This window comes from Pseudorca crassidens, chromosome 5 (assembly GCF_039906515.1).
Source record: "Pseudorca crassidens isolate mPseCra1 chromosome 5, mPseCra1.hap1, whole genome shotgun sequence".
NCBI lineage: Eukaryota > Metazoa > Chordata > Mammalia > Artiodactyla > Delphinidae > Pseudorca > Pseudorca crassidens.
In genome coordinates, this window is record NC_090300.1 from 82,563,706 (window position 1) to 82,586,019 (window position 22,314).

At 35.4% G+C, this 22,314-nt stretch overlaps 1 protein-coding gene across 5 annotated transcripts in view; it reads left to right on the top strand.

Annotated features, from left to right (window-relative positions):
• Positions 1–22,314, top strand: part of POLQ (DNA polymerase theta) — a 116,268-nt gene that overhangs the window by 88,160 nt on the left and 5,794 nt on the right. For 2 of the 5 annotated variants that reach the window (XM_067738749.1, XM_067738750.1), the window contains exons 23-27: positions 457–583; positions 1,156–1,277; positions 8,662–8,846; positions 11,512–11,623; positions 16,514–16,638. In XM_067738749.1, the coding sequence (XP_067594850.1) occupies positions 457–583; positions 1,156–1,277; positions 8,662–8,846; positions 11,512–11,623; positions 16,514–16,638 (671 nt within the window). The other 3 variants (XR_010943708.1, XR_010943709.1, XM_067738751.1) reach the window with 3 other exon arrangements.

The following is a 22,314-nucleotide window of genomic DNA, read 5'->3' on the forward strand; positions in this document are numbered from 1 at the left end:
TGCTCTTCTGCTTCAGATCCTCTTTTCTGTATCTTGTTTGTTCCTGGCTTTTAAAGGCTTCGACAGTCATTTCTCCTAAGATCCATTTGATTTGTCTTTTACTCATTTGTATAACTGCTAGCATTTTATAGTGCTAACTTCTGGTACTCATTTTAGCATAGAAATAGTATGATTTATCATATTCTTATCATGGGATTGTTTCTGTAGAACGAGGTTAATTATAAAACACTGTATTGTAGCTGATTCATATATTCACTTATATCATGATTGGTCTTGTACTTGTTATTTTTAGACACATGAACATAATAAAGTGTATATCATTTAAATTTAGTTTAACAATAACAGAGCATGCATTTTTAGGATAATTCAGAAATGGTATTCGTGTTAAAGTAAATGTCAGATTTCCCCTCTTCCCTTCCCCCCCTAATTTTATGTCTTCATTCTGCTTGATTTTAGGACGAATAACCTTTATAGAACCAAATATTCAGAATGTACCAAGAGATTTTGAGATCAAAATGCCAACACTAGTAGAGGAAAGCCCACCTTCTCAAGCCCTAGGCAAAGGCCTACTTCCTATGGGCAGGTAGACTCTATTTCTCTTTATTTGGGTTAATATACTTCTGGGAGTATGAATGGCTCAAAAATAGCCTATTAGACAAATAATGAAATCAGTTTAATTTTCTGTTCCAGGCATACACATTTCTATTCTATTTCAAATCCTGAGTCTGTCTATAAAGAAGCTAGTTGATGGCAAAAAGCTGAAAATCTGGGTCACTAATTAAATCAACCAGCACTATATGCTTAAGTCAAAAACTAAAGGGACAAGTTTAGCAGTGTCTGGAACATCCCCCTTCCTGCCCTCTTCATATGCTCACAAAAGGAAGAAAAAGCACAGATCATTTATATTAGATATGGTCGATGAGATTTACTGAATTGAGTGAAGCAGTTTGTGGGAAAGGTTATTACAGAAATACCTTCCTGTTTAATTGAAGGTTTGCTGAACGAGGTCTAGTATATTTGTTAAGCTTTAAAGTGTGTTTCAAATAAGGTTTTTAAATTTCTTAGATGGAAATATTGACTTACTGAAAAACTCAGACCATTTTCATATATTTAAGACTGCTTCATGTCCAGCTGATGATGTTTTTCGCACAACAGAGGAGGAAAAAAGAAGGGTTGTGGCCTGAACCCCAGGCACCAGGCAAAGATGGAGGAGAGAGCCTCAGACAGAGGAATGCCGTTTTCAGTTAGCATGAGACATGCCTTTGTGCCTTTCCCAGGTAAGGTGACCGATGATAGTTTTTGAGCTTCTTTTTGCTGTGGGAATGGTTTTCAAAGCACTGATAAAGCCTGAGTTATGAATAAGACTCAGAAGAATACATTAGTTTCTCCATCTTTCCTCTCTTTGGTGGAGCCTGTTTTTCCCCTTCATGTTGCCAGGTTTATAACAGTCAGTCATTATTGTCTTCATGATCTGCTCTGTGGGAAACCTCTGTGCTGTTTGCTCAGCATCCTGCTGAAATCATGTAATCCTGGGTCATTGTAAACCTTTTTGCAAAATCCAGTGAATTTTGTTAGTTGTCATCCTCTTTGACTTCTCTATAGCATTTGTCACTCTGTTAACCCTCTCTTTCCTCAATTTCTCTCCCCCCCGACCTCTAAGGGCACAATTTTTTTTTTTTGGTCTCTTTCTAACTTGTTTTGCTCTTTTGTTTCTTCTCCAGTTCTCCCCACTGCTGCTTCCTATTGCAGGGGGTAACCCTCAAGGCTATCTTACTTCTGTCTGACCTTTCCTCAGTACTCGTCATCAAAACATTTGGAAGTCATGATCTATCTCCCAGATCATCCCTATTATTTGTATACATATTTGCTCTTTTTGCCACCTGGCAGCTCTGGGTGAGTGCAGTTAACCAGCTGAATTTATTTGAATTCTGTCAGAAATTTATATTCCAAGGGTGAATTCAGGTCTATGATAGTATAACCCATTTGGCAGTTTTCAGCTTTGCTTTTTAAATATGAACTACCAGCATTTTACCATTGTAACTATATTTAAGTATTCAGTTCTGTGGCATTAAGTACATTCACATTGTGGTGCAGCCATTACCACCATCCATCTCCAGAACTTTTTATCATCCCCACCTGAAACTCTGTACCCATTAAATATAACTGTCCCCCTGGATTCCCACAGCACCTGGCAACCACCATTCTATTTTCTGTCCCTATAAATTTGACCACTCGAGATCATATAATATTTGTACTATTGTGCCTGGGTTATTTCACGTAGCATAATGTCTTCAGGGTTTATTCATGTTGTAGCAATTGTGTCAGAATTTCTTTCTTTTTTAAGGCCAAATAATATTTCATGATATTTATTTATTCTTACCTAAATAATAAAACTGTGTTTAACACAACAATATTTTATACTGATTTTGTTTAAAATTTTAAAATTAATTTAAATTAAATGTATGTGGATTTAACCTGAAAATTTCTGCCATTTAAATGTACTGTTTAGTTAACTATCTAAAATAACTATTGATGGGGTTTATCCCAGGAATGCAAGGATTCTTCAATATATGCAAATCAATCAATGTGGTAAACCATATTAACAAATTGAAGGAGAAAAACCATATGATCATCTAAACAGATGCAGAAAAAGCTTTCGACAAAATTCAACACCCATTTATGATAAAAACCCTCCAGAAAGTAGACATAGAGGGAACTTACCTCAACATGATAAAGGCCATATATGACAAACCTACAGCCAACATCGTTCTCAGTGATGAAAAACTGAAAGCATTTCCACTAAGATCAGGAACAAGACAAGGTTGTCCACTCTCACCACTCTTATTCAACATAGTTTTGGAAGTTTTAGCCACAGCAATCAGAGAAGAAAAAGAAAGAAAAGGAATCCAAATCGGGAAAGAAGATGTAAAGCTGTCACTGTTTGCAGATGACATGATACATAGAATCCTAAAGATGCCACCAGAAAACTACTAGAGCTAATCAATGAATTTGGTAAAGTAGTAGGATACAACGTTAATGCACAGAAATCTCTTGCATTCCTATACACTAATGATGAAAAATCTGGAAGAGAAATTAAGGAAACACTCCCATTTACCACTGCAACAAAAAGAATAAAATAGGAATAAACCTACCTAAGGAGGCAAAAGACCTGTATACAGTAAACTATAAGACACTGATGAAAGAAATTAAAGGTGATACAAATAGATGGAGAGATATACCATGTTCTTGGATTGGAAGAATCAACATTGTCAAAATGACTATACTACCCAAAACAATCTACAGATTCAGTGCAATCCCTATCAAACTACCAATGACATTTTTCACAGAACTAGAACAAAAAATTTCACAATTTGTATGAAAACACAAAAGACCCCAAATAGCCAAAGCAATTTTGAGAAAGAAAAATGGAGCTGGGGGAATCAGGCTCCCAGACTTCAGACTATACTACAAAGCTACAGTAATCAAGACAGTATGGTACTGGCACAAAAACAGAAATATAGATCAATGGAACAGGATAGAAAGCCCAGAGATAAACCCATGCACATATGGTCACCTTATCTTTGATAAAGGAGGCAGGAATGTACAGTGGAGAAAGGACACCCTCTTCAATAATTGGTGCTGGGAAAACTGGACAGGTACATATAAAAGTATGAGATTAGAACACTCCCTACCACCATACACAAAAATAAGCTCAAAATGGATTAAAGACCTAAATGTAAGGCCAGAAACTATCAAACTCTTAGAGGAAAACATAGGCAGAACACTCTATAACATAAATCACAGCGAGATCCTTTTTGACCCACCTCCTAGAGAAATGGAAATAAAAATAAACAAATGGGACCTAATAAAAATTAAAAGCTTTTGCACAGCAAAGGAAAGCATAAAGAAGACGAAAAGACAACCCTCAGAATGGGAGGAAATTGCAAATGAAGCAGCTGACGATGGATTAATCTCCAAAATTTGCAAGCAGCTCATGTAGCTCAATATCAAAAAAAATAAACAACCCAATCCAAAAATGAGCAGAAGACCTAAATAGACATTTTTCCAAAGAAGATATGCAGATTGCCAACAAACACATGAAAGGATGCTCAATATCATTAATCATTAGAGAAATGCAAATCAAAACTACAATGAGGTATCACCTCACACTGGTCAGAATGGCCATCATCAAGAAATCTACAAACAATAAATGCTGGAGAAAAGGTAACCCTCTTGCACTGTTGGTGGGATTGTAAACTGATACAACCACTATGGAGAACAGTATGGAGGTTCCTTAAAAAACTACAAATAGAACTACCATATGACCCAGCAATCCCACTACTGGGCATATACCCTGAGAAAACCATAATTCAAAAAGAGTCATGTACCACAATGTTCACTGCAGCTCTATTTACAGTAGCCAGGACATGGAAGCAACCTAAGTGTCCATCGACAGATGAATGGATAAAGAAGATGTGGCACATATATACAATGGAATATTATTCAGCCATAAAAAGAAATGAAATTGAGTTATTTGTAGTGAGGTGGATGGACTTAGAGTTTGTCATACAGAGTGAAGTAAGTCAGAAAGAGAAAAACAAATACCGTATGCTAACACATATATATGGAATCTAAAAAAAAATGGTTCTGATGAACCTAGGGGCAGGACAAGAATAAAGATGCAAACATAGAGAATAGACTTGAGGACACGGGGAAGGGGAAGTGTAAGCTGGGATGAAGTGAGAGAGTGTCATGGACTTATATATACTACTAAATGTAAGATATGGGACTATATGTATATGTATAGCTGATTCACTTTGTTATAAAGGAGAAATTAACACACCATTGTAAAGCAATTATACTCCAATAAAGATGTTAAAAAAATAAAATAATTCTTGATATATGGTTGGATTTAAGTCTATTGTCATTTGTATTTTGTTCTATCTGTTCTTTATTCTTTTTTAAAAACTGTAAGTGACTATTTTTGTTATTGTTTTATTTCCCCCATTTTTTTTTTTTTTTTGCGGTATGCGGGCCTCTCACTGCTGTGGCCTCTCCCGTTGCAGAGCACAGACTCTGGATGCGCAGGTTCAGTGGCCATGGCTCACGGGCCTAGCCGCTCCGTGGCATGTGGGATCTTCCCGTACCGTGGCATGAACCCATGTCCCCTGCATTGGCAGGAGGACTCTCAACCACTGCGCCACCAGGGAAGCCCCTCTATTATCTTTTTAACTCTATATCTTAGATACTTCAGAGTTTACAATATGCATCACATCACAGTCTAGCTTCAAATAATTTTATACCACTTCATCCATAACGTAAGGAGTGTTTTTCCATTTCCCATTTTTTGTAATACGTTTAACTTCTATGATTATTATAAACTTTGCTATGTAGTTTTTTTTTTTGCTGTAAACAGTTATGACCTTTCAAAGAAATCAAGAAACAAAAGTGTCTTTTCTGTCTGTTTACTTTTTTACCCTTCCTGGCACTCTTTGTTCTTTGAAGTAGACTCAAGTTTCCATCTGTTATCAATTTTCTTTACCCAGAGTACTTCTTTAAGGTTTTTTTTGTAGTGCAGTTCTACTGACAGTGATTTCTCTTAGCATTTCCATGTCTAAATTTCTCTACTTTATCCTCACTTTTGTAAGATTTTTTTATTTGACATAGATTTATGGGTTTATAGTCCTTCTCTTTTAGCACTTTAAATATATATTTCCATTAGCTTATGGTTTGCATTATTTCTGATGAGAAGTACACCACTGTTTTTCTTGCTATTCTTCCAAGCATAATATATTTTTTCCCAGGATGCTTTTTTGATTTTTTAAATTTGTTATTCAGTTTTAGCAATTTGATTTGGGTGTGAGTCTCTGGGTGGTTTTTTATGCTTTACTATTTCGGCTTTTGAGTTTGCTGAATTTCCTGAGTCCACTTAGGTTTTTTTTTCTTTCTTTTTCTTAATCTATGTGCTTATATTTTTCACTAAATTTGGAACATTTTCAACCATTATTTCTTATAATATTTTTGTCCATATTTTGCCCTTTTTTCCTATTACTCCAAATATACATGTGTAATACCACTTAGTATAGTCCCACAGATCACTGAAACTTTTTTTCTTTTCTTCTTTATTCCCCTCTCTTCATTTTTTTAAACTCTGTACTGCAATGGATATTTTCTACTGACTGTTTTAATGTTCACTGATCTTTTTTTCTACAGTGTCTAAATGCTGTTATATCCTTTTAGTGAACTTTGCATTTCAGATATTGTATTTTCAGTTTTAGAATTTTAAGTTTTTGTATAGTTTTCATTACTTTATTGTAATTCACTATTTGTTCCATCGTTATTTTTATATGTCTTTAAATTCCTGAACATATTAAAATTCCATCATCTCTGTAATTTCTGAGTCATTTTTCTATTGACTGAATTTTCTCCTGGTCAGAGTTACATTTTCCTGGTTCTTCATATGTCTAGTATTTTTTTTATTGTATGCTGAACATTATGGTTACTACATTGTTAACTCTTTGGATTTTGTAGTCTTCATTTATAGCGTTTTCTTCTGGCAGGCAGTTAATTTACTTTCACATCAGCTTGATCATTTTGAGTCTTTTAAGCTTTGTGAGCAGACGTTTAGAGTAGCCTTTACTCTAGGGCTAGATTAACCATCATTGTAAGGTTTGGCCTTACTGCGGTCTCTACTTTGTGCTCAAGTTGTTCAGCAGGATTTCTCCACTCAGTCTGGTCAGAGCTTGAACATCTTTCAACATTCAAGAGTATGTTGTTCAAGTAGTTCAGCTGATAGCTGAACTTTGATAATAGCTATTTCTTTAGTGTTTGTTCTTTGTCTGGTTCTCTGAACTTTCTCCCTGCACAGTTTAGTATTTGGTCAAAAATCCAAAGGGATTACTGTGCATATTTCTGGTGATCCTTTTATGCAAAGTTCCTTTCTCTCCAAATTTCACAAGTTGTAGCAGCCTCAGCAGGCCCAAATTACACTTTCTTCTTCCAGCTCAGAGACCACAGTGCTTTGTTTCACCTCTTTCCCTGCGCTGCCTCCATTCAGAAACTTGAGACAGTTGCATGGCTCCTCTTATCTCCCCTCTCCTTCCCCTTTCTCAGGGATTGTAGTCCTGCATTGCCTATTGTCCAACATCTGAAAACTGTTATTTCATATAGTTTGTCCAGTTTTATTTTGTTTAGGGCAGAAAGGCCATAAAAGTTGTGGTCATTTGTTTCAAATCAGTATTTATATATTTTTGAATTGGTTATTCGTTCACATATTTCAGAAATCAAAATATTTAAAAGGTATATATTGAGAAACTTTGCTTCCTTCCCTGTCCTAGCTACCCTGTTATGTATAACTCTTATAGTTAATTACATATTTGAGTTTCTTATATATCCTTCCAGTATTTCTTTATACAGATACAAGCAAATATGAATATGTACTATTTTCTTCCTCTGTTCTTACACAAGCATAAGCATTCTGTATACACTGTTGTTTGCTTTGTTTTTTTGTTTAATATTTTTATGCTGAAGACTTGTGATTATCAGTAAAGAAATTTGAACGTAAGCCAGTTTAATTTGTATGCAGATAGTCTTTGCAGCAGCCTGTGGGCTTGTTTACTGAGTCACAGAGTTAAAAGCCTGTTTAATTTTGATGGATATTGTCAAATTGCCATCTAATGGGACACAGTTACCATTTACTTCCAAGTAACAACGTATGAGTGTTTTCTTTCTCCACAGCCTTGCCACAGAATGTGCCATCCAACCTCTGGATTTTTACAAGTAGAAAAGAATTGTTTCTTGTTATAGAGTTAATTTGCCTTTCTTTTATTGTGAATGAAGTTAAGCATTCTTTAATAGGTTTAAGATTCTTTTGTTTTTATTAGTTCTGTGAATTGCTTGTTTATATTTTGTTCTTGATTTATAGCACCTCTTTTATACAATATAGCAGTGAGTCCTTTGTGATATCAGTTGCAAATATTTTTCTACTTTTTCTTTAACTATGCTTTTGCTTGTTCTATTTTGTTTTTGCCATGCTTATCCAGTCATTCCTAGTCCATAGATAAATTATTTGAATCCTCTTAATTATTTGAATACTCTTTTTCACATACAGGCCACTTGACCTTTTTTTGTTGAGCAAGTTTATTTTCAAAGCAGAGCACACATTTCTCTCCATACCCCTTAAAATGTCAGCACACATTAGAAACCAGTTTCTTGATTCACTCATTCATTCATTCCTTCAACAACCATTTGTTAAGGACCTATTAGGTACCAGGAATTGTGCATTTCTGTAGAATGCAAAGGAAGATTATCTCCCATCCCTAATGGCTCAGTGTTACGTGGGAGAGGCATGAAAGAACCATTTTAGATTATGTATCAGTGCTATAGGAACACTGAGGAAAGCACTACCACAGTGGTTAACGGGCAGAGGTCAAGGGTGGCTTTACATATATTACATATCCTTGAAAGCTAAGCAAAAAATTTTTATATGTTACAGAGCTGAATTGCATCATATTAAGAGCAAGGTTTTAGCTTTTTTTGATTTGAGCTTTTTTACATGATCTCACGGTTGTATGTTGGAACTAAATTTCTGTCATCCTGCTCAGTGTTATAAAACTTAGTTTTGTCTTTGTACCGACTTTTCTAAAATCATTTCTGTTTCAGGTGGTTTAATATTAGCTGCTGATTACTCTCAACTTGAGCTGAGGATCTTAGCTCATTTATCCCACGATCATCGTCTCATTCAAGTACTAAACACTGGAGCTGATGTTTTCAGGAGTATTGCAGCTGAATGGAAGATGATTGAGCCAGAGTCTGTTGGGGATGATCTGAGGCAACAAGCAAAACAGGTGGTCTTTACTGAACATGTTTAACATAAATGAGGAGAATTTTTATGATTTAAAAAAAATTTTTTTAACTATCTCAATCATTTGTGGTTGAGGAGTGATTTCTCCCTCTTTGGATTTTTCACAACGTTCACCTGAGCCTGTCTCATGGTATTCATATTTTCCTTTGTAGAGTCAATAGAAAGAATCAGGTAGAGTTAGTCCGAGCCTACTTAGTTCTGGGAAATCTATATGCATTAGTGGTAGATATTGTGGTGGTGGTGGTAGATATTGTGTGTGTGTGTGTGTGTGTGTGTGTGTGTATTTTTAAAATCTCTAGTCTGTATGCACACAAATATTTATCTTTTTATATTCACACGCATTGAGCCATGGTGCCTTTTATAGAAGGATGCTCTCTGAATGTTTGTTGAAAAATAAATATTGCTGAGCTGCGGATTATAATCAGTAACTATTAGCTTTTTAGTTATTTTAAGATTTATTTATTATTATTTTTTAAAATAGATTTTATTTATTTATTTTTGGCTGTGTTGGGTCTTTGTTGCTGCTCACGGGCTTTCTCTAGTTGCGGTGAGCGGGGGCTACTCTGTTGCGGTGCACGGACTTCTCATTGCAGAGGCTTCTCTTGTTGCGGAGCACGGGCTCTAGGCGCGCAGGCTTCAGTAGTTGTGGCACACTGGCTCTGTAGTTGTGGCTCACGGGCTCTAGAGCACAGGCTCGGTAGTTGTGGCGCACGGGCTTAGTTGCTCCGCGGCATGTGGGATCTTCACAGACCAGTGATCGAATCCGTGTCCCCTGTATTGGCAGGCAGATTCTTAACCACTGTGCCACCAGGGAAACCCAGCTTTTTAGTTTTTTGAGGCCATTAGTTAGCTAATCTGCCTGTAAAACTTCATACTGCCCTTGGACTTTTCACATGGGCCCATATTAGTTCCTACTCCTGGATGACTGTTGGGCACAGGGAAAATCAAAGGCCACATTCACACTGTTCCCTGGCCTAGATTAACAACTGATACTTGTTTATCACATGACCTGTGGGAAATCTGATGCCCTTTTCAAGAGAGCAGGATTGTTGGCTGAGGTAAAGGCACACCACCTCTAAGATCCTGCTTTACTAGTTTTACATTTGCACTTCTTGTTACTCACAGCTGTGATTCTTGACTGGCTCATTAGGCATGAAACACTTCCTCTCACCACTGCCTGTTTAGCACCAACACTTGTTTCTTCCACTATTTAGAAAGCCAGTTTTGTCTTCTCTATTTAATCCTCTCAGATTAAATCCTGCATTTAGCAGGAATCAAACCCTAAGTTAAATAGGTAATATTCCAATATTTAATCCTCGTAGTAAGTACACGAAATAGGTTTTATTATTATTATTCCCATTTTACATAGGAGGAAACCAAGGCACAGAAAGTTAGTAGTTTGCTTAAGGTCATATAGCTATAAGTGGTGGAGCCAGGATAAGTTCAGAATGACAGAACTTAGACATTCTGACTCCATAATCTAAACATTTATATACTGATGATAGCTGCCTCTATTTAATAAGTTCTTGCATGATTTAATGGGGTTTATGATATACCAGTTTTTTTTTCTTGAATCGTCATGCACTGAACCATCTAATCTAGATCTCAGTCTTGCTGAGGTATCAGTTAGCACTAAGTAATATCTGAATTAAGAAAAAAAAGTGTAAAAAGACCTAAAAGGAAAAGAAAACAGGAGTGAAAAAACTCCCTCTCAATGTAATTAAAAAAAAAATATTTTGGGAAGTATTTTGGATTTTGATAATCAATTTTTGCAAGTTATCTTTTTAAATTTTATTTAACAATATTTATATGATCTTGCTTTATGTCAGGTGGTATCCTACACACACACACACACACACACACACATATATAAAATAACTCATCTAATCCTAACAAACTCATGATGTAGATATTACTGTCCTCATTTTATAGTTGAAGAAACTGAGATACAAGGTAGATTGTGCAAGATAATACCTCTTGTAAATGGTGGAACTAGGATTTGAACCCAGGCAATACTTATTAATAAATCAGTTTCTTTATTGACCTATTTAGACCATTTTCCTCCACTACTCCCAAAATTTTCTCAAAAGTTTGTCTTTAACCCAAATGAATTCTGCAATTGTGGGATTTCAGGTGGCTGTGAGATGAAGAGGATATTTATTTCCAATGACGTCCTCCCTATTATGAAGCCATGTAGTCTACTCTTCCTGCTTTTTTAGTGCTATTCAAAGGTGAGGAGAGGAATGTTTGTAATGCTTCTCTTTCCTGACTCCTAGGCACTTCTTTAAGCAGCAGTTAATGAAGTATTATGAGGAGTAGAAAGCTTCTCTGAAGAGTTCTGGATAAATGACAGTCAGAAATATTTCCTTTTAAACAACTAGGGTTATTTTCTTCACCCACTCATATTCATTCATATTCTGCCCCTTCTTCTCTTTCTCTCCACACCTCAAAAAGTATTGCTAAAAGGCAGTAAAGGCGCTCACTGGATATCAGCTTCTATGGATCTAACCCACCAAAGCAAATCTAATCATTTCTTTGACTCACTATGAAAAGTTTACCAAATCTCAATCCTAATGAACTTTTTATGTTTGCATTTTATGTAGTTATGACCTATAATTTACTTACTGTGTGTGATGAGTCCCTTTCAGATTTGCTATGGAATCATTTATGGAATGGGAGCTAAATCTTTGGGAGAGCAGATGGGTATTAAAGAAAATGATGCTGCTTTTTACATTGACTCCTTCAAATCCAGATATACCGGTAAGGAAGCATTGAATGTTAATTATCTTCTAGATACTATTCTTCTCAACTCTCTTTCCGTATTATATTTTTAAAAATTTGTGTTACAGAATTTTCTATTAACAGAAGTTTTCATCAAGTACTGTTGATTAAATAACATCAACCTTACTTAGAGATGTGCTTTTTTCATAAAAGTAGGGACAGAAATGGAATAGCAAAATGAAGTTGATGTATATGCTACTGTGTCGTTGTGAAAATCTTATAAAATCTAGGAATTGTTCTGTGCTTTAGGTTTACATAGCTTTATCTTGAAACAGTAAACCATTGAGTAAATGTACCAGAAACTGTGAGAGAAAAATTGCTTTTATAGAGCAGTTTGAATATCACCATTTTAAATTCTCTCTTCTTTCGGCAGTTTATTGAGGTAATTTGCACACAATAAAATTCACCTTTTTTACTTGTATAGTTCTATGAATTTTGACAAATGCACGCAATCATACTGTCTACATTACAGCTGAGGTATGGAACCATCACCTCATCATCTCAGAGAGTTCCTTTATGCCCCTTTGTAATCTACCCTGTCCCCAGTCCCCAAAAAGAAAAACTTTTATTCACACATGACATGATCTTGTACATAGAAAATCACATGAATTCAACAAAAACAACTACTAGAACAAATAACTAAATTTGGCACAGGTTCCCACCATACAAGGTCAGTTTGTAAAAATCAGTTGTATTTTTTTTTTTTTCCTTTTTTTGGCCATGCCAGCATGGCATGTGGGATCATAGTTCCCGACCAGGGATTAAACCCATGCCCCCTGCAATAGAAATGCGGTGTCTTAACCACTGGACCACTAGGGAAGTCCCTGAATCAGTTGTATTTTTATATACTAGCAATAAACAATTAGTGAATGAAGTAAAAATAAAACCATTTACAATAACATCAAAAAACATGAAATACTTAGGATAAATTTAACAGAGTATGTGCAAGACTTTATTGAAAACTCCAAAGCAATCCTGAGGGAAATTGAAGAATACTTAAGTAAATGTGAGGTTTACCATGTTAATTTATTAGAAGACACAATATTGTTATCACGGTTCTCTGTAAATTGTTCTATAGATTCAGTGCATTTCCAATCAAAATATCATTAGACTTTTGTGTCAGATTTGACAAGCTGATTCTAAATTTATATGGAAATTCAAAGGGCCTGGAATAACTAGAATAATTTGGGGGGGAAAGCACAATGTTGATTATTTACACTCCTTGGTTTCAAAATTTATTATAAAGCTACAATAATCAAGATAGGTATAAGGGTAGACGCAGGGAACAATGAAACACAATAGAGCATCAGGAAATAGACCTATACGTACATGGTGAATTGATTTTCAACAAAGTTGCCATGGTAATTCAATGGAGGAAAGATGGTCATGTCAACAGTTGGTGCCAGAACAACTGGATACCAGTATGGAAAAAAAAATGAACTTCTACTTTATCTCATACTATATTCAAAAATTAACTTGATATGAACCACAGACCTAAAAGTAAAAACTAGAACTATCAATCTTGCAGAAGAAAAGGGAGAGGAGCTTTATGACATTGAGGTAGGCAACAATTTCTTAGGTGATAATAACACTGAATTAGTCATAAAAAATAAATATTTATAAAAGACACCATTAAGAAAATATAAAGTCAAGCCACAGACTGAGAGGAAATATTTATAGTTCCTATTATCTAACAAAGGACTTGCATCCAGAATATATAAAGAACTCTTACAACTCAATACTAAGAAAGTAAATCATGCAATAAAATAAAGTTCAAAAATTTGAACAGACACTTCACAAAAGAAAATATGTGAATAACTACATCAAGTGTTATCGTCATTTGTTCTCAGGGAAAAGCAAGTTAAAACCACAAAGAGATACCATTATATAAACATTAGAATGCTAAAATTTAAAAACATTGTGTCTCTTTTACATTGCTGATTGGTTGTAAAATGGTACAACCACTTTGGAAGACACTATGACTCTTTCATGTAAAGTAAAACGTACACTTAACTGTATGATTCTGCAATTCTACTATTGGATGGTTGCCCAAGAAAAATGAAAACATATGTCCAAAGAAAGACTTGTATGTGAATGTTATAGCAGTTTTATTCATAACTGCCAAAGACTGGAAGTGTTAAACAACAAAAATCATAGTGAGTAAATTAAAAAAATTTTTTTCCCAATATTGAGTTATAATTGACACACAGCACTTTATAAGTTTAAGGTGTACAGCATAATCATTTGACTTACATACATCATGAAATGATTACCACATAGATTTAATGAGCATCCGTCATCTCATATTGATACAACATTAAAGAAATAGAAAAAAAAGATTTTTTCCTTGTGATGAGAACTCTTAGGATTTGCTCTCTTAACAGTTTTCATATATAACATTCAACAGTGTTAATTAGCTTTATCGTGTTGTACATTTCATTCCTAGTACTTATTTATCTTATAACTGGAAGTTTGTACCTTTTGACCACCATCACCCATTCCCTCTCCTCCCACTCCCCACCTCTGGTAGCCACAAATCTAATCTCTTTTTCTATGAGTTTGTTTTTGAAGTATATTTGAACTACAAACTATGTTAATTCCTGGTATACAACACAGTGATTTGATATTTCTATACATTTCAAAATGATCACCATGGTAAGTCTAGTTGTCATCTGTCACCATACAAAGATATTACATAGTTATTGACTATATTCCCTACACTGTACATTTCATACTTGTGACTCATGTGTTTTGTAACTGAAAGTTTGTGCCTCTTAGTCTCCCTCACCTATTTTTCTCCTCCCCCCAACTCCCTCCCCTCTGGCAACCATCTGTTTGTTCTCTGTATCTATTACTCCATTTCTTTATCAACTGAGTAAATTTATTAAAGATCAAATTGGCTTTATTCAATGATTCATGAATCGGGCAACATCCCATCTAGCACTAGAAAGGAGCTCCACCGAACTGTAGAAGAGAAAAGTTTTTTAAAGGCAGAAAGGGGGTAGGTGGATAAAGGAAATAGTAGCAAAGAATGCATTGTTTCAGGCAAGGTCACTCTCCTAAGGGGATTGGAAGGGCCTATTGGGCAGATAACCTCACTAGTGCTGACCATGTAATACCAGGTTGACTGGTTAAAGGTTACATTCCTGGGGGTGTTGAGGCTGCAATTTGGTTAGGTAGTAAGTCTTAGTTTGCCAACATAGGGTTTAGCACAAGTGACTCCATTTTGGCCCTGCTGTCTCCTTTTTAACAGGAACAAATATCTGTCAACAGGATTATGGATAAACAGATTTTGGTATATCTCTTCAATGGAATGCTACTTAGCAAGAGAAGGCAGACACAAGTGAGAACATACAGTGTAATTTATGAAATTCAAGAACATGAAAAAGATACAGTGTAATAAAGTAGATCCATTAGTGTTTGAGGCTGATAATGGGGAGCTGACTGTGAAGGTGATTAAAATGTTTTGTATCTTGTAGTGGTTGTTGGAGGGGTGCATATGTTTGTTAAAATGCATCAAACTGTTCACCGGAAGTGGGTGCCTTTTATTGTATGTAAATTATATCTCAGCTTTGTTTATTGTATGTAAATTATACCTCAGCATTGATTGGTTTTTTAAAGTAGTTCTTGCAATCTCTGAATATTTGAAGTCTTCCTACAGGAGTCAGGTAAGAGAATTCATAGAGGTGTAGTCTCTTAAATCTCATCCTTTTCTTTGCTCTTTACTCAGCAGTATCACAGTAATTCCTGAAGAGAAGATGAGAGCCTGATTGCTTTCTGAAATTCCTATGCTAGTAGTCAGATATCACCAACAGCTGCACTTGGCAGGGTTTCTCCCCTTCCTTTCACCCACAATCTGTGCCAGCCACACAATAGAAATCCTCAAATGAGGGGTTTTAATTGGGAGGCATTAGTGTTTATTACTTAGGATGAGCAGAGCTGTGAGAAAGCAGAAATTGCACAAAAGAATAAAGATAGATTAGCAGTCTCTGTACTTAAATGTGTTTTAAAGAGTATAGCAAAAGAATGTTCCAGGAGAGAAGAACCTCTCTAGCTCAGAGACAGGAATGGGCAATGAAGAGACTGGCCCATCTGAAGCAAAGAGTTCATCCTGGAGAGTCATAAGACCTAATAACGGACCTATATAGCAAAGGATGAATGCTGGTATAGGGAATGTGAATGTATTTGAGTAATATACTATATGTAGTCTTTTTGAATTTTAAGAAGTGAGTTGTTTAAGTTTCTAATAAAATATTACAACTTCATGCATTAGTTTCAGTTAGGTCCTATTTGAATCATAGCATAGATGGTAACAAGGAGCTGTTGGAATGTATTAAGCCTGGTAAAGATAAGCTCAAAGAGTAAAAGAGGGTTAGTGTGATCAAAGAACAGAACCCTGTGAAAAGTAGCATGGAGTAGTCTTAAGGTCCTGTAATAAAACCATCTAGGTTTTAGTACCTGCTCTGTTGTTCTAGAGTTTAGTTTTGTATTTTTTGTTGTTGGTGGTTGAAAAACAGAGATTATGTCATTTCTAAAGTCCCTTTTGTTTCTAACTTTCATAGCTATATGAGGTGATGAGCGTTAATTAAATTTATTGTGGTAATTTCACAATATATGTATATGTGCTGCCTAAGCGAGCACTATTTCACAATATATGTAAAGCAAACTGTCATGCTGTACAGTGATGTGTATAAGTTATTTCTCAATAAAACTGGAAGAAAAAGTGAATGAAAGTTTATATGCAAAATTTTGATGATGTGATATTAATGTTAATCATGGTGAAGTTTTGGTATATTTCACTATATTGAAACTAGTGAGTGAGATTAAGGATGGACATTGATTGTAATTATTTCTTCATTTTCTTTGTAGGGATTAATCATTTCATGAGAGAGACAGTGAAGAATTGTAAAAGAGATGGATTTGTTCAGACCATTTTGGGAAGGCATAGATATTTACCAGGAATCAAAGACAACAACCCTTATCACAAAGCTCACGTATGTTGAAATTTCTCTGGATTTTTAACTTAATATTTTAACTTAAATTTTTAACTTTAATGACATGTACTTTTTCAACAAAGACTGAACCCTGCTATTGTCCCTTTTAGAGATCACTAGCATATTAATTGGATCTTCTGTTTTATTAAGGACTTCTGAAGTGATGGTCCATGCCAGTATTTGCTGAACACAGTCTCTATAGGAGACTAATGTAAATATGAGTTCACTTAGTAATATTTCAGTTAAAGATGTTCTGTTTTAGTAAGCCAATTATTTATTAGCTTTGGTAATAAGTTATATATAAACTTAATTCTTACATTTGCTAATTGTTCTTTGTTTCAGATATCTATACTAATTTGTCATATTACACCAGATTGCATTGTCTTCAGAGATTAGCCAGTCATTGAATTGCGGTATTTTTTGGTTCATTCCTTTTGTTTATTTATTTTAAAAGCACTGGCTCATCAGAGGTTGTTATTAGGATACCCAAAATATTAAATAAGATATTAAAATGATATTTAATATCATTTAAAAGATGTATTGATGGTATTTACTCAAATTATGGTTGAAATCTCTTTCTGAAATCATTGGGATCCATAAAAGTGTATCTGTACACTTTTTGTGTATCTGAGCATTTAAATTTCTGTTATAGTCCAAACCTTCCTATTTTAACTGGTTGTATTTTGCCCTTACCTCATACTTTTGTGTGTCAGTGCCCACTACACATTGTATGTAATGAAAATATCCAGCCCCCAAATTGCTAAACTACTGTCTTGAGCTAGAATCTCTCAGAGCAATAATGCTCTTAGGGACCATGGAGGAGTAGTTGGGGTTTTGTTACTTCTTCACTCTCTCGCCTCCCATATATCCACATACAGATGTCAGATATTTATCAGCCTTTTACCATATCTCCAAGTGAAGTAGGCACTGTAGTTGTTGCACTAGGAAAAGTAAGTCTTAAAATGTATTGGAAGAGATAAAGCAAACTAAAAAAATATAAAAGTAGCATGTATACTCAGTTATTTAGGCTTCTAGAGGAGATAGGACTTAAACAGATTCTTGAAGACTATTTAAAATTTAATTGATGGCATGAGAAAAAGATAATCACAAGTGACCAAGAGTTTGAGTAAGGATTGGCTAGAAGCCAATCTGATAGGAGTGGAAAGTTTGAGTTGTCACTTAGGAATAGATAATTTTCTACTGGTCAGATGGAATCAGCTATTGGGGAAGGCTTTTAATGGCAGGCTGAGAAATTTGGGCTTGATCTAATAGGGATTGATTATGTTTTTTGGTATTTACACAATGAAAAATGGAGGATAGAATGATTAATGTTAATGAACCATATAATTTTTTAAAAACTAATATTTTTGAAGTTAAAACTGTGAGAGTAAGACTTTTTATACCAAATCCTTAGGAGTCAGAGTTCTAATTGATTCATTATGTTGTTGCTGAGGGAAAAAAAAAAAAATTGCACCCCTCTGAATCAGATATGGAGTAAATATAGCCAGATTTATTGTTTGGTTTTCATTTAGTTTGGTTTTACATTTTATTTCAACTTTTACTGTACTGAAAAATATACATAGAGAAAGCACAAGAAACAAATTTAAATTTCAGTAAATTATCATAGAGCTATACCTATGTAACTACCATACAAACCAAAATACAGAATATTGTCAGCACCCCAGAAGCTCCCCTCATGCCTCTTCCTAATCACCATACACTGCCTTCCCAGAAATAACCACTATAACCTCTAACCCTATGGTTTTGTTTTTTGACCTCTCTGTATATCATATATATGTATTCTGTGTTTAGCTTCTGTCACTCAAAATTACATTAGGCAAGTCATTTATGTTGTTTCATGTTGGGGTAGGTATATGGCTCTGTTATATGAATATACCACAATTTATCCATTTTTCTGTTGATGGGTTTCTAGTTTGGAGAATTTTCTATTTGGATGGGTTTCTATTATGGATCTTGATGATTTGATTATTCTTGTTCAAGGTTCCTGGTGCACATATGTTTCTGTTTATGTTTGGTAAAGCGGTAGACATAGAATTTCAGTAGATAAAGCAACGTTGTGTTTTATGGTAGTTGTAGCAATTTGTCCTCCCATATAAGTTTGAGTTCTCATTGCTCTGCATCCATGCCAACATTTGCTATTAAGTTAACATAATTTTAGCTTTTCTGGTGGGTGTAAAGTAGTGTCTTGTAGTTTTGCTTTTTCTTGAATACTGTGTTTTGATATATGGTAAAGTTTTCCCAACTTGCTTTTTTTCTCTCCCCCAAGATTTGCCTGTTCTTGGGTTCTCTGCATTTCCATATAAATTGTAGAAGCAGCTTGTGAATTTCCACACAAACACAAAATCCTGTTGGGATTTTTTAATTGCAGTTGCTTTGAGTTCATAGATCAAGATGGGATTAATGACATATTTATAAATTTGAGTTTTCCAGTCGATAAACATGTTATATATGTCCATTTATTTAGGTCTTTAGGTCTTTTAAAATTCTCTCACTAATGATGTATAGTTTTGGGGAAGAGATCTTACAAGGTTTTTATTAAATTTATAGCTAGATATTGGAAAAGTTTCATGCTGTTGTGAATGGCATCTTTTTTAATTTTTAATTATTTTCCTTCCCTTTTTACATTTTCTAACCCTTTACTACTGGTATAGAAAGATAATTGCCTTTATTCTTTTGTCTAGAAACCTTGCAAATATTACTTACTAATTACAAAATTTTATCTGTAGATACTTTTAGGTATTCTATCTACACAGTTATTATCTGGAAAAAAAAAGTAGTTTTATAACTGTCTTTCTGAGTCTTATTCTTTGTTTTTTTTTTTACTTTTGCTTGACTTACTAGCTAGGACAGTGTTGAACAGTTAGTGATAGTGAGTATCTTTGCTACTTTTCAGGTCTCAGAGGGAAATTTTAAACATTTTACCAATAAGTAGAACTTTCCTTTAGGTTTTTAATAGTGTCTGTGTCAGAAAAAGTAAGCTCCCTTAAACATGTGCTTGTAGGCTGCAGAGTCTCCATCACAACTACTCAAGCCTGCTGTTCTAGTGCAGATGCAGCCATAGACCCTACATAAATGAGTGAGTGTGGCTGTGTTCCAGTAGAGCTGTATTTACAGAAACAAGAGATGGGCCAGACTTGGCCTGTAGGCTTTAGTTTGCCCATCCCTGGTCTGTTTCTTCTTTAAATGCAATCTGCCTTTTTTCTCTAGGTTGCTTTTAATACAGTATTTTTCTTTCCTTGTGGTTTCCAACAGATTTTCTGTGATGTGCTTAAGTTTGTGGGTTTGTTTTTTTTTGTGGTACGCGGGCCTCTCTCACTGCTGCGGCCTCTCCCGTTGCGGAGCGCAGGCTCCGGACACGCAGGCTCAGCGGCCATGGCTCACGGGCCCAGCCGCTCCGCGGCACGTGGGATCTTCCCGGACCGGGGCATGAACCCGTGTCCCCTGCATCGGCAGGCGGACTCTCAACCACTGCGCCACCAGGGAAGCCCCTGTGGGTTTTTTTTTTTAACTTCATGTGCCTCTGTGTGTGTGTGTGTGTGTGTGTGTGTGTGTGTGTGTTTAACTGATCTGTTTTTGAGGGTGTTAGGACTTCTTGAATCGGCACCGTGAGATCTTTTGTTGATTTTGGAAAATTCTTAGTCATTTCTTCTTCAGTCATTGCTTCATCAAAATCTCTCCTCTCTTTCTGGAACTTCTATTATAAATTTTAAAAACTTTTCTCTTTAATTCCTCATTTTTCGTATCCTCTGTTCCATGTTTATATTTCTTCATGCTTAATTCTGGATATTTTCTTCTAACTTATCTTTCAGTTGGCTGATTTGCTCTTCAATTTGCTGTTGAGCAACTATTGAGCTTTTAGGTTCTAAATGATATAGAACTTTTCCAGCACCCCAGAAGGCCTTTTTATCTTCTCTCCAAGTCGATACTATCTCCCCACTGCACACATACACCAAACTATAGGGAAAGCACTGTTTAAATGCTTTAAGTTCTGTTGTTTTAATTTTTTTGGTTATAGAGTTTCTATTTGGTTCTTAATGGTATTTTGTTCTCTGCCGAAATATTCAATTTTGTCTTTTATTTTCTTGATAACATGATCATTTTATAGTCTAATAGGTTTGATACTAGTCTGTAGTCAAATATGGCTCATACTTGAATCCCTGTAGTCTGTTCCTATTGCCTTTTGTTTTTCTTAGTTTTCTATAAAAACAGTTGTATTATCTTACCTCCTTACCAGGCCTCCTACTTATTGGGCTGTGAACCCAAATATTTCAAGACTATCAAGTTCTGCTCAGCTTCTTAGCCTGTCAGCTGCCTCTTCTGGAATCTGTTGATTTCCCTGGGAGAAAGGATGGCCTCCAATGCCAGGATCACCTCCTTGGTTTCCTTTCTCTCCCAGTTCTCTAGGTTCTATAATTCTTCACTTCCCTTTTCCTGTCTGATTCATTCAAAGAGGCATTTTCTGACCACCTTTTTCTGGTTATCAGTGGAAGGGTTAGTCCTAATGGCATAATCTCCTATTACCAGAAACCTGTATATTTTTATGTATATGAAAACACTCTAGTGATGAGAAGGGACTAAGATTGTGGGACACAAAGCTGTGACTGCCAAGTTTTCTTATTTTGGAATAGAATCAGGGAAGTACAGTATCATGAGAATGAATTATATATTTTAGTTATATTTGTTGTGTCACAGTAAAAACAACTCCCGTATTTCAGTGACTTATAATAAGAATATTTATTTTTAATTCATAGTATAGTTTGCCTCTGGGTTGACTCTGCCTCTGCTCTGTATTTTCTTCATTCTAAAATTCAGAATAAAGAAAAGTACCTACCTGGGATAAGCCCTTTTTTGTGACAGTGTTAGATAGCTTTTAAAACTCCTTGCATGTGCTGTATGTCAGTTTTACTCACATTTTATTGGCCAAAACAAGTCAAGGCCATTCTTTTAGAGTGAAAAACACTTTGAATTACATGGCAATGGGTGGGGGCCATGGGACTTCACAGAGAAAGGCAGCAAGTAATAGCAACAATAACATAATCCACTGCACAGAGGCATATAGTTTCAAGAACAGGAGCAGTCAGAACTTTGAAATTCAGTCACTCTTTAAACAATGACAACTGAATGAGTTTAGAATGGATTCATCAGCATTTGACAAAACAATAGTTAAAAAGTCTGTCTCTTTACCAATATGTAATATACTAGGAGTTGGATGTAGCCCAGGTGACAGGGAACTAGAGAACACCTCTCAGGTTACATAGATCCCTCCAGTGAGTAGACCCTTCCCATTTTCTGAGCCCTTTTGCAACAACAGGAGTGATATTCATGGATAGATTACATCTTGGATATTAACCTAGACCCCTATTCCTACTGCCCCAGGATGTTCACTTTTAGCAGCTGTGGTTGCCTGCCAAGAAGCTCATGGCAGCAATAGTTTCAGGGAAGTTCTAATTTAATACCTGGGGATCTAGGATCTGCATTTTCACCAGCAGCTAACGATTAGGCCCAATAGCCCATAAAAAGCTCTGATTCATACCAGAGGGCTGCAGACTTGCTGTGGCCAAACTCTACATAGGACTGAGAGGCCACTGATATGGGGGATGTGCTTGAAACATTCCAACCCACATCACAAAGAATGGTATTCTAATTATATCTATT